The sequence below is a fragment of the Triplophysa dalaica genome, chromosome 11, assembly GCF_015846415.1.
Source record: "Triplophysa dalaica isolate WHDGS20190420 chromosome 11, ASM1584641v1, whole genome shotgun sequence".
Classification (NCBI taxonomy): Eukaryota; Metazoa; Chordata; class Actinopteri; order Cypriniformes; family Nemacheilidae; genus Triplophysa; species Triplophysa dalaica.
Window position 1 is genome coordinate 7,219,481 of NC_079552.1, and position 13,637 is coordinate 7,233,117.

Consider the following 13,637-nt stretch of genomic DNA (forward strand, 5'->3'; position numbering starts at 1 on the left):
GTTAAATCTGATAAGTCTAAAGTAACTCATCATAAGTCAAACAAGTTCCACAAGAATCATGATTACAGACTATTAAGTTACTATGGCTCATCAGCACCAATTTATGGGCAGTCCAAATACAATAAGTGAATTTTAATATTACTAGAGATAATAAATCCAATTCAGATGTGTCAAGCACGCCCATTATTAAACATCTAAAGAGCAACACAAAAGTAAACTCTAACAAAGAATGAGCACATCTTCCAACTAATCTACACTACATATGTTCACTATAAGCCGCTTAGATGTGTCTGTGGTGCCTTCGGGAAAAACAGAGAGAGAGAGAGAGAGAGAGAGAGAGATCATGCTGCGTACGGAATTTATTGGAAATCAGTTGTGCGCAGCAATTTTTTCTGATCCAAGTCCAGCCCTCGTCCCGTTTTAGACTCCATCACTACTGACATGAAGCCGGATAAATAAAACTTGGAAAACGCTTTGAGTTCTGTAGTCGTTTGAGGTAAGAGCGCGCATTATCATTCATTTATCACGTTGCTCCGGTACTGTTACGTCGTGACGCTAATATTACGTTTACAACGCGCAACTGAGACTGTGAGCGCGCAGATTAACGTTTAGCACAAACAATAACGTTCCCTCAGTATTATTAAACAAAACATATTTTAGTTATATACTATTTTTTTATATACGCATTTTCATTCGTGTTTTTCTCCCAAGTAAACTGAATAGCGAGTATTAATACTTAGGCTTGCTAACCGACAAACGTACGATCACATTTGATCTACCAGACCAGATTTAAATTTGACTAAGAGACGTACAGTACAAATAAACGAAGAAAAAAATGCCTTAATGCAGACATACAGTAGTCCACACAGAACCATAGATGCCGGAGGGACAACCCTCCGCCTCTGACGTCAGAGAGAGAGAAAGAAAGCGAGAGGACCTCAAAATAAACTCAGTCAAACTTCATTTCGTGTGGCTACAGCAGAGAAAATGAACCGCTTGACCATGATTTGATAATACATCGGCGGATACACTTTATTTGTCATTAGTTGTGTGCTTCTTTAGTGACATTTAAGGCGCTTTCAGATCAGACAGGATGGGATTAAAAAAAAGGTGATCTCCCGAAATGGTTCCCGAAATACCGATGTTCATACCGTTCTGTTTCAACGGAAGACACGCGATATTCAGAAATAACAAGGACCGCGGTTGTTTCTGAAAAACAGCGTTGTGGATTTTTATCGGTATTTCGGTCAACTCGTTTTTGTTCTGATGCCCGCTGCGCCGGAATGCAAACGGTCCCATCATGGCCGGATCATGAAATGCGTTACTTTTCTACTCCTGCTCCCCGAAACGCTTAAAAAGTTGAAAAGCGCAAGCAAGCACTCGGGAAGACTGCCCGTGTGCTATAACGTCTTAACTATTTCCCTCAAGGAAAGGATGGCGGGGGAACTGTACCCCGTGAACGATCATGCATCGGTGCAGAAGAACGGGACCGTGATGCTTAGCCTGTCCGAGAAAAAGAGGAACGTGGAGCCAGTTGCGCAGACCACCACGACCATCGCCACGACACCGACGGCAGAGCAAAATATCAACAACAACAATGTGGAGATCTCCACCTGGCAGTCCCTGCATCCGACATTACGCGAAAGGCAAGTCAAAAACAATGAGAAGTGCTGCATTACGTTGTTTATTTTACAGTAACATGTGCTATTAGACATGATCTACTGATTTGCATTATTTTAACAACGTTTATTCTAATTATTAATATTTCGTTTTAATTCTATTCAGAAATGCGCTCATGTTCAATAACGAACACATGGCAGACGTTCATTTCATTGTTGGTCCACCCGGAGAGTCGGAGAGGGTTCCGGCACACAAGGTAAGTCCACATCCACATTTCTCCTTTTAGATCCTTTAGGATAAAAGATTGACGGGACATTTCTCTTTCTCAGTATGTTCTGGCGGTCGGGAGCTCCGTTTTCTGTGCCATGTTTTATGGGGATCTCGCAGAAGGGGACTCTGATATCCATATTCCAGATGTGGAGCCCGCTGCGTTTCTCATCCTACTAAAGTAAGACTCACTAATCATATCCGGGCATTAATGACAGGGCAACTCAGCTTTCATGCCAGGTGGCAAAGATGGGTCCAGTAAGGCACGGAACTCCCTACTTATTTTAGAGCTATTACAGGTGTTTATTGGATTGCAAATGTTGTACTTTTTTCCCTGGGAGGAAGACACTATTTAAAGCTGTAGCAATGCAATGAAAGGGCATGACTGCCTGTTTATCTGTTCAACAGATCAGCTTTGGTTAAATAGCTATTTTTCAGTCGTGCTGAAGGAATAGAACTAAACTTAAACTATTGTTTCCTTATCGATTCTTTCCTCTTCTTAATTAGATACGTGTACAGTGATGAGATCGAACTGTCCGCCGACACAGTGTTGGCTACACTCTACGTTGCCAAGAAATACCTGGTGTCTGCGCTGGCTCGAGCGTGTGTGGGCTTCCTTGAGACGAGTCTAGAGGCACGAAACGCATGCGTGCTGCTGTCTCAGAGTCGGCTGTTCGAAGAGCCGGATCTCACTCAGAGGTGTTGGGAAGTGATCGATGCCCAGGCAGAGCTTGCACTGCGTTCCGAGGGATTGTCTGAGATTGACCTACCCACACTGGAGAGCATCCTACAAAGGGAGACGCTAAACGTGAAGGAGGCTATAATCTTCCAGGCGGTTCTAGGATGGGCCGATGCAGAATGTCGAAGGCAAAGCTTGAGCCCCACGCTGCAAAACCAGCGATCTGTGCTGGGAAAGGCGCTGCATCTCGTGCGCCTGCCTTCCATGACCTTACAGGAATTTGCAGATGGTGCAGCACAGTCAAACATTTTAACCCTTGAAGAAACACACAGCATCTTTCTCTGGTACACAGCTGCAACAAAGCCGTCGCTTGGATTCCCAGTTACGCCCAGAAAGGGGCTGACACCGCAACACTGTCATCGGTTTCAGTCCTCCGCCTACCGCAGCAACCAGTGGCGTTATCGTGGACGCTGCGACAGCATTCAGTTTGCAGTGGACAAACGTGTGTTCATCGCTGGACTCGGACTGTATGGATCCAGCGGAGGGAAAGCTGAATATAGCGTTAGAATTGAACTCAAGAGACAAGGAGTGCTTTTGGCTCATAACCTGACCAAGTTTGTGTCCGACGGTTCTAGCTCAACGTTCCCTGTGTGGTTCGAGCACCCAGTACAGGTAGAGCAAGATGCGTTCCACACCGTTAGCGTTGTTCTCGATGGGAGCGAGTTGAGTTATTTTGGACAGGAAGGGATGACAGAAGTCCAGTGTGGGAAAGTCACCTTCCAGTTTCAATGTTCCTCTGACAGTACCAATGGAACTGGGGTCCAAGGGGGACAAATTCCAGAGCTGATATTTTTTGCTTGAGTACTTTGATCTGCTAAAGAAGAGACAGCGGGTAGATTATCGTCTGGAATTAATGCCTTTTCTCATTATGTAGCTGCAAGACATATCTGGTGGAGGAGGGAGGGTATCCTTTGGTCAGACTTCATTTATGTTTCACACATAAAGGAATGCTCTTCAATATTATTTATTTGCTAAAATTGTTTTAAAACATTCAACTTCTATTTAATATTATTTTATTTCTAATTATTCATAATCTGCCCATGTTAAGAATGGCCATTTTGCACTTGAACCGAGGCAGCTTTATCTGTCTTGTTATTTAAATGATATTTGTTAACAACTTGATGTCAAGTGACATAAAGAACACTGAAAACCATAAAACATTTCTCTTCTATTCATCAGTATTACATTTTCTTTTGTCTGCTATATGACTATAATATATACTGTTTATTTATAATATTGCTGTTTAGAGACTTCAAATTGACCATAAGAACCTTAAAAATGATATTTGTCTCCGAACACCAGAGTTGCACAATTTGTCTGCAAGTAAAGCTTAAAGGGGTCATATGACACAGCTAAAACAAAAATTATCGTTTGTTTTAGATGTAATGCGATGTGTATACACGGTTTAAGGTTCAAAACCTCTGTATTTTCCACATGCCGTGCATGTTTGTATCTCCTCTTTGCCCGCCTCTCTGAAACACGCAGATTTCTTACAAAGTTCAATGCTCTGAAAAGCGAGTTGTGCTATGATCGGCAAGTTAACCAGTGCGTAGTGTTTGGTCGAATACTGCAAGTGTGTGACGGAAATGTAACGCCTCTTACCATGTTTGGAACATCAGATTCCAAAGCAATTGTACTTACAGGTACTCCCACCTTACCTGCATATACATTTGGGTGCTCTTAGTCAAATCATACCACAAACTGACGAAGATTTGTGGAGCTACGGTTACACAAGGCGTTTCAGGCAGGTCTGGGTGAGCATTTGCTTTTAGATAGAATGCATCTTTTTTTTCCGACACTTTCATTTTTGCAATTTTACTTGTCTTATACATGCATGGGCAACTTATAACACACCAAAGACAAAAAAAAAACAGGTATTCGCGTAAATATGACCCCGTTCATTTACAGTAGCAGAGCCCCCTCTGTGTATTAAAAATGGCATTACACACATAGTCAAATACATCACCATGTAAAAAGCTCTAATTGTGAATGTTAAACTGACGTGTTGTTTGTGATATTTCTCACTTACCAATAGCAGGTGCGTTGATGCACAGCTCTCTTGCTAAAACAAGGAAGGTTTTACCCAAAATGTACACATTCACCTAGAAAAGGAAGAGACAGAATGGGTAATAAAGATGGGCATAATTCTGTGAAAGCTTAGAAAGAGAGGGAAAGGAGGACAAAGAGAAGGAACATAAAATCAAAAGAGCAATGATGATGAACAGACAGACTGAAAGCCATGATCGTAACGCTATTTAAACAGATGCCGAAGGTTGCAAAGTTCAAAGCTCTGGGGTTTGGATCTATACCAGCATCACTGCAGAGTCCCGACTTTCTCACAAACACTACATCTGTCTTTCTCATACTTGGGGGATGTACCAAAAAAGGAAATATTTCAAAAAAAGATCATGTAAATGTTTACATGCAATTGTATTAAAAAAAAGCATCCACACACAAACACAGAAACCCTATTCCTTCCATCTGGGCCCCGCGGCATTAAAGAGAATTCTTCTTTAGTTGATGTCAGAGGTCATGACCGCTGAAAAGTGGGATGGCCCTCACACACTCCTGACCTGAGAGGGGAGGTGGCAGCCTTATGCCTCAAAAAGAGCTCCTCTGTCTGGGGGAGAGCTAAGGAATTTATTGGTCCTTTCTCTGTTAAAATCCCCTATTGACTCAAAACTGCAGTGGACAACGTCTGTGTACAAACGTGTGAGGCAGGGAGGGGATTTTATAGGACAGCTGGGAGTGTAAAAATATAAAACGGTCACACTAGCTGGAAGAAAGCGGTTTTCACAGACTCAAACACGAACTTTGTATGCAGTGGGTTCCCCGACTCCAAATCTATAATTTAAACCAAAATTATTAAAATAAAATAAAAACATGAACACCAAGTTATGAATTTAGTGTTGCTTTCTGCTGACAACATGTATGATTTACGAATGTTTTTTCCAAAACTGAGAATTGTCAGAAATTTGTGGAGAACAACAGCTATATTGCCACGCAGAAATTAAAATATATATCCCAGTTCAGATTTTTGTACTATACATATATATTCCACAACACACTCACAGATACAAAGGTGAGTATTTGTTGTCGTCCCGCAAAAACCTTGTATCTCTAAAGCCACAATTTTTCATGAAATGGAAAGTATGGAAAGAATCAAAGCTGTGTTTTCAAAACTGACAATTTATTACTTTTAACTAGTTCAATATTTTTAAAACCAACAGACAAGCACCAAGGTTGACCAATATTAATGTTTTATGTAACAATACTATGAAATATAAGTTATCCACCCAACAGCCACAATATGGTCTGTGTGGCATGGATATTGTAAAAAAAAATTGGTTTTACCTGCACCAAGTCACTCAGGTCCAGCAGCATGTCTGAAAGTGCGTTGAGGAAATCATATATACAGAATTACTTATGTAACACATTTTCTATTGCTTGGTTCGTGATGTCTAAGATGCCATAAGGCATCATCTGTAAGGACCACAGACACTATTAGAGAGCATCACTACATAGATGATCCCAAACACACAGAGATAGCGAGAAAAAGAGAATGGCAGCGTTTTTTTTTTCAACCACCTTGAAATGAATGAGATCTTGGTCGGATTTGAATTATTTGCTTGACATTTTCCCTCTCTGCACAGAGCACCACTGAACCACCACCTCCTGAACTCTGGAATTACCCATCTCCTAGCAACTGAGTACTCTGTGTCCATGGAGACTAACACATCTGTCAAATCAGTTCAAAGTGTTCTTAAAACATCCTAATAAAAAGCATTATTGTGGGATTAACAGTCACCATAACAACAAAGAGAGATAATCCTAAACTGTGATTATAGATGCCTGTCAAATTACAGATTTTTTGGTGCATCTGGGTTAGAACACTCCTGGGAGGAATTTCACGTATAAAAATGAGCTAAACTGGTTTCCATAATAACTTCAAAAACAGTCCTAGATGTACAACCTGTGTAGTGTTAAAGAAAGAAGAATTAAATGAGAGTTAAAATCCATGTACTTACAGTAAACCCTACAAAAGGAATTGCAAGAAGGAAAAACTTGGACCTGGCACAATAATCCACAGGGTTAGTTTGTACAAAAACAATAATGGACAATAATGCCGGGTTGTCTAAAATTACAACATCCATTGGGAATTGAGACAAAAAAAGCTTTATTCTCTCTCTCAAATCCAGCCACACCCCTTACCCTCCATGGGCAAAAAGTGGAAGCTCTCTCTCATGAGCTCTTATGTAAGCCTACCAGACGTCTGACTGAACATGTTCCTTACGTAACCTCTGAAAGATAGAAAGACATAAACTATCGGCCTCTATTACTTCTCCTATATTTTTTACACATCAAATTCAAAAAAAGGTAAATAAAAAAAACAGGAACTAGTAACACCTAAAGTTCTTGACATTATGCTATACGCTTTATCTCCATTTGTTTTCCAAATCACAGAAGATAAGGGTTTGCAAACGATTACAGAATATTCAGTTTTGGGTAATAAAATCAAATTGTTTTCACATTTAGTTTTTTTAATTTCTAATTAACATTTTATACTAATTCTTAGTATTTTTTCATGATTTCTTTACTCTCATTTCAATTACATTAAGGAGTAAATAAATACTCAATGTGTCAAAACACTTCCAACTGCCAGGTCTTACATTCGTCCCTTTCAGGATAATGAAAAAACATTTCTGTACAGTTCATAAATTCAACTCAAGGCATAACAAACCAATGCAGAGTGTTCGGGTGGACAAGGCACATCTTCATTAAGGTTCAACCCAGGTCTAATGAAGTCTCATGAGAGACACACCCTGCCTTTCCTGACTCTTTTTAAAATACCATGGAAAACCCTAATTTTAAACAAGCAGTTTTAGAAATAAAAGGCTAAACAGGATGATGATTTATCAAAAAACACAGATAACAACCAGTGTTGAACTGAGTGTGAGTCTAGGTTGATCATTACAAAAATAAGCATGAGTGTTCACACACACGGGAGAAGCAAGGCTTTATGACTAAGCATCAGTCGCTGTGTGAGGCGTGGAATGTAGACATATGCGCATAAGGAGACGATCTCAAGAAGACTGACTCACCCTTCCTTCTACCCCCACATAGGACTCCTTCTGAATAGATTTTCTTTTTCTGCAGCCCATTCATTTCCTTTTCATGTAATTTTCACTTTACATCTCAAGGCAGAGTATCTCTTTTTTTCTTCTCTGATTAGTACATTCTCTCCCTGAACAAATCTTTTCATTTTTGGATCCAAGATTATGCAAATTACAAGCTGTATCTTCAACTAAAAAAATACAAATGATTAATCAAGATTTACTGTGTACAAGCTGAAAATCTATCAGACTAAAATATGAATAAAAATGTCTATGGTATGCTACAGTGTTGCCACATGGCCTCATTGCAGTTTTAATTCTGAACTTATAAACGATCGTCTTAATTAAACCTGTTTATTCAGACAACAATTTATGTTAAATTTGATGAAGGCTTTTTAGTTGTAACACATCACTGTGTGGTTTTCTTAAATCTCTGTTAGCCATGATTTAATAAAGCCTTTTAATTTTTAATTCTACTTTAAGTGCCTAGGTCCACTACCCGTGTTTTCAAGAGTCTTCCACATTCTTATGAACAAACCTTATGGGTCTAAGGATACGAGGTGTGCCCTCTGTACGGCAGACGAGGTAGAGGCAGGCGGCAATGACATGAGCCGATTTGCGGCCTCTGGTCAAATGTCTGCAGAGTGCCATCTTATAAAAGTTGAATGCTGTTTCCAGACAGTGCTGGTTCATTTGCAGCTGATGACCAAGATGGTTTATCTGGCGTTTGGCTAAACAAAACACATTGAAACAGCAGTAAGTCGGTATTAGTTAGTTATCTGTCACAGTACATTTTATGTGTGTTCATTTTTATGAAGCAAACTCAAGGTCAGACCCTTGGAGCACACTAGTGACTGGAAAATTCATACAAAAAAGTCAAGAAAAGCATTTATAAAAAAGTCAAACCAACAAGGATATTTAAAGCACTTTGCATTAATATATATGTGTTTAAAAGATCTTATATTTAACTCAGGATCTCTAAATATATCATTAAAAAGTTTATATGTGTTTCTGAAATAAATATATGCTAGTAAACATCTGTTCTACTTTCTATATCAGCACCTGCTGTAGTGGAGCTGTTTGAGAGGCACACACAAGGATATCATAATGGGGGAAGCATCTTTAAGCAGAAAGCAGGTCAGTTTATACATACTCACAGAGGCTCTTTTGTTCTGTCATCACACACAGATAGTATAAATCTTGATGCAGACATAAGGCTGTTATTCACACACACATACATTCCCACACACAATAAAGTGACCTCTTCATTTTCCCAGACTAGAGCACACACGAGCATACGCTTGTCTGACTAAACCGATTCATCGGTACTACAGAAAAGCACACAAACCCACCACACCTTATGACTCCTCAATCCTCTTTAAAAACAACCAGTCCCATCTGGCTTTAACAGACACACACTTAAATTACATAACACATTATTTTTTTTCAAAATAATTTGTCTTTGTGCCAAAGCAAATGCACCTTAGCCAATACTTGAGAATGCTTGCGCAATCATGCTATTTACTGAAATACATAACAATACAGAATTTAATTGCCACATCTAAAACTACAGAATCAGTGATGCTCAAAGTTTGCAAATTCTGTTTGACACCCTTATTAGCTTTATCCTTAAATATATGAAATATTAAATTGTATGCTGACCCTTTAGGGTAGGCCAATGGTTCTCAAACTTTTTCACTGGAGGGTCCCCTTTGTGTAGCGTGCATCGCTTTGTGGCCACCCCAATTAAAGACTTAATCTTAAACTTATAATTTTAATTAAACCAAAAACATATTCAGTAATACAATGCTGGAACATCAATGCTTTCGGTTGGTGAACAATTTTTTTTATGTCTGATTGCATAAGATCTATAGTAAATTTCTAAATTTCATAAAATGCCACTAAATCTGTGCATATTGGCGCCCCCAGTTTGAGAACCATTGGCCTGGCCATGTTATTATTAGTTGCAAAAACAGACATGAAGTGATGTAGGAAATGGAATAATTTCACTTGGCAGTTCTATGATGATCATATATGCACCCCTGACCATTCTGAAGTGTGGCAGCTCTGGACTCCCTCCCCACTCCAGTGTGGAAGTTCGTTCCCAATGATGGCACATTTCCAGACGCTGAAATACAAACAAAGACAAAAATGCTTTTCTTTGCTTTCCTGTGGCTCAATGGATAGAGCATGGCACTAGTAGTGCCAAGGTCATGGGTTCGATCTCAGGGGATTGCACATAGTCAGAAACAAATGCATAATACAGTGCAATGTAAGTCACTTTGGATAAAAGCGTTTGCAAAATGCATATATGGAAATTAGGACTGAGTTGTAAACAAATATTATGTGCCAAATGTGAAATGGACGTGTCTATGGTTTTGTAGGCCTAATTGGTGATCTCCGAGCCAGCAAGTATGTTCTTTTTTCAAATGAAAACCTGAAACACTGATAGACCAGCTATAACAAGACAATGCAGTGTAGGACTAAGTTCCAGTTCCCTCTAAACATTTTTTTTTATATTTTTAACTACCACTTCCAACATTACCTACTGTACATTAAGAACTTGACAGCCCTCTGGTGGTTAAAGACAGTACTGTAGTTAAAGGGATAATTCCCCCCAAAATAAAAATTCTGTCATCCTATGTTCATTCTCGCGTCATTCAAAGCTGAATATGACTCTTTCTCTTCTGTGGAACACAAAAGAAGATTTTACGAAAAATTATTAATGGTTTTGTATTCATGCAGTTGAAGTTAAGGGGCCAATGTTGTTTGGTTACCAACGTTCTTCAAAATCTCTTTTTTTATGTTCTGCAGGAAAAAGAAAATCATACAGGTTTGCAAAAACATAAGGGTGAGGATCTGATGAAAGAACTTTCATTTTTGTGTGAACTATCTTCTTAAGAAATGTATTAAAGTTAAAGAAATCATGATTTCCAAAAAAATAACATCAACATTTCCACAAACAAACACTGTAGAATGAGATTGTTCCAGGCTAATAGTATTTGAGAGAACTCCACAAATACGTTTCGACCGTAGTGTAAATAATTTATCTTTATTATGAACCTTTCAGGAACACCCTAATTAAAAAGTAAGCCAACTTGTATCAAAGACCACAGTAATTATTCCTCGTATAAAACATTAAAACAATTAAGAAGCAAAATCATTTAGCATTTTATGTGATAAAAATAAACAGCTACTTACACTCGCCAGAGACAAACTGCCCAACAGCAGACGAGCCTCCACCGCTGTTCTCCACAAAAGTCACCTCAGAAACGATGATGTTGTCCTCCAGCACAGAGCCGCAGCCCATGCAAACAGCAACTCCTCGTGCCTGGTCCACATCAATGGCTGTGCCCCCACAGTTCTTACACTTCCTCATGGTCTCGACTTATCGGTTAACACAAGGAATGTTCTCTGTAAGCATGCAAAAAACATTAGAGGATATCAAATTATGCATTTAGCTCAGGTTACCCGAGACTGATCTCATTGTAAAACTCACTGCAAGGGTGAAAATGTATTTAACAATGATAAAAACTATCCAATGGCACTAATATTGCCTTGATCTCTGTTTGATAACTCAATCTTTGTATAAAAGCTAATTTACCTAAAACACCATGGGACATATTTTCTGAACGTAGCATAACCCTGGTATTTTGGACACATATTGAACTTTTTGCAATTTTTTTTAGTGCACACAACAACAGAAAGCAGTAGAGACCCGCTGCACATTTCAGCATCTTACTGCATTGTGATGAAATAAGATGAACCACTAGTTGTAAAAGTAGAGCAACAGCGCCTCTTTTAGGAACAAAAGTGCATATGCAATGTTGCCCACGTTGCAAACCCCAAAAGTACCGATTCATAGGACGTTTATTAAACACATAAGATCTTCTAGATTGACACAACATATAAAATGTGAAGCAAGCTGTTGTCTTCTTATCACTGATGTGTGATCAGTACGTTAACTGGAGACCGCTTTGAAACGTAGCGTTGTGCTTACATTACAACCAACTCTTCAATTTCTTTGCATCTTTTGAATAACGATACAAATATGTGCGGATGTATAATTGTCCCAAATTCATCATACAGGTTAGATTGCACAGAAAACGTTATGTGGCTATCAGGAAGATAAACAAGCACAGACTTACCTGCCGGCGGCTCAGCCGTTTAACGGGCCTTTCTGTCCCTGTTTGCCGAAATAACAACCGCTTGTACTTTATTCTTAGAGGTTATACGGTGTTTATGACTAACTTTTACGATGCACCCAAAAAGATGTGATGTGTTGTTTTACATGACAAGCCGGCAGATTTTGGCTCATGTTACTCTATGAAAAACAGCACATGTGTACTTCAGCATGCAATACGGATTATACCAACGTGACACCGGAGGGGGCGTTAACGTTAATAGTTTCAGAGTAAGGTTGCCGCGATGGGAACAATGTTGTTGTGTAATGTTTTATTAAATCTAATTATAGGACTAAAAATATACGTACGAAATGTTTCAGCTCGGTGATTTAAGAGCCTGAGTTCACAGCACCCTCCCTTTAACAACGCTGCGTTATGGTATGACCCAAAATGCTTATCAGTGACGCAGAGTCGCTTGTCGCCGCATCAAGTCAAACTATTGAATATGACGTAACATGGACATCTTTGGACGTAACATAATAATAGTGCTAAATATTATATCCGTAAGTTTAAATGTTTCCTTGTTTTTATTTTGGATGTTAAATGTTACAGTGATTTGTTAGTAAGCTTTGATCTTTTCAAAAAATATAATGTATTTCTTAACTCTGGCATTAAACATTTAGTCAAATTATATTTTCCAATTTTCTATTTATTAAAACAATAAAATAATGAATATAGTAATAATACATAATAAGGGCTTGTAAGGAGTTTTCACTTTTTGTTTTCGTTAATCACGGCGTATAAATAGCGTGTTGTAATATGTTTTTGTCCAGCAGGTGAATGAAATAAGAGGATGCTGCAGATTATAGGCGTGGCCTAAATGCGGTATTTAACATTTAAAGCAATTTCGTTCAGAGTCAGACAGAGGTGCAATAAAAGCGCATTCACTGGATTATGTTAATATAGACGTTGATTATTGTCTCAACGATATTCCAAACCCTCTTCAATTATGTTTATCACAATACTAAATTATAACTAAAAACTATTTCAAACAGTGCCACTGTTCTAGATGGATGCTTCATTCATGTTTTTTTATATTAATAACTTACTTATTATATATTAGAAAAAGGCATTAATTCTGAACTGCATTTGGACTCAATGATTATAAACTAACCAGCAGATTTTTAATCCTGTCACTTTTATGTAGATATTGTATATAAATAATGCACTAAACTTTTACATATTTCACATGCTGAATAAAATTATACAATTGGTACTTTGGTACAGTCTCCTTGATGTGTGACCTAGCCGTAGTTCAAGGCTAAACAGTAAAGTCCAATCAGAATATCTTGTAATTTTTACAGAATCGGTCACTGTGGAAGGTACAACCAGAAATGACCACAGAACAGTGAAACTACATTCACTCTTTTGTGCGATCCTCTGTATTTTAGATGGTTGTGTTTGACTGTTTTGCCTTGGATTCGACTGTACTTCACTGTATATATGTTTCATATGATGACTGTTTTATACTATAGTTTAAATAAAGGATAGATCAACCAGCTAAAGCAAATGGGTCTCCATTGCTGTCATTCTTCCAAAACAACAGTGCCGTCTTTCTTAAACAATAGTAAACACATGCTATTATAAAGTGTTTATATGACGTCGCAAAGCGGCGCCTCCTTGTGGTCATAATGTAGATTGTCCTCCTTGCAGACACAACATTTAAAGCAGGGAAACTAAACACAAGCTCGAGGCACTGACCTGGGTGGCGCC

General features: G+C 38.7%; 2 protein-coding genes across 3 annotated transcripts in view; one reads left to right on the top strand and one right to left on the bottom strand.

Moving 5' to 3' along the window:
* Positions 1 to 12,296, bottom strand: part of brf1a (BRF1 RNA polymerase III transcription initiation factor subunit a) — a 30,737-nt gene extending 18,441 nt beyond the window's left edge. Inside the window, exons 1-6 of the mRNA XM_056760597.1 lie at positions 11,889 to 12,296; positions 10,942 to 11,154; positions 9,788 to 9,868; positions 8,298 to 8,471; positions 5,981 to 6,012; positions 4,656 to 4,728 (exon numbers count right to left, since the gene is read on the bottom strand). Coding sequence (XP_056616575.1) covers positions 4,656 to 4,728; positions 5,981 to 6,012; positions 8,298 to 8,471; positions 9,788 to 9,868; positions 10,942 to 11,119 — 538 coding nt within the window. The 5' untranslated portion in view covers positions 11,120 to 11,154; positions 11,889 to 12,296. The remainder of the gene's footprint in view (positions 1 to 4,655; positions 4,729 to 5,980; positions 6,013 to 8,297; positions 8,472 to 9,787; positions 9,869 to 10,941; positions 11,155 to 11,888) is intronic.
* On the top strand, positions 356 to 3,801 carry btbd6a (BTB (POZ) domain containing 6a). Of its 2 annotated transcripts, XM_056760602.1 has the most exons (5): positions 356 to 496; positions 1,429 to 1,646; positions 1,786 to 1,876; positions 1,950 to 2,068; positions 2,395 to 3,801. In XM_056760602.1, the coding sequence occupies exons 2-5, from the start codon at positions 1,435 to 1,437 to the stop codon at positions 3,425 to 3,427; spliced, it is 1,455 nt and encodes a 484-aa protein (XP_056616580.1). In that variant the 5' UTR covers positions 356 to 496; positions 1,429 to 1,434; the 3' UTR covers positions 3,428 to 3,801. The 2 variants fall into 2 exon arrangements, with proteins under 2 accessions (XP_056616580.1, XP_056616579.1); XM_056760601.1 differs by lacking the exon at positions 356 to 496 and having other exon boundaries at positions 870 to 1,646.
* Positions 12,297 to 13,637: the final 1,341 nt, after the last annotated feature.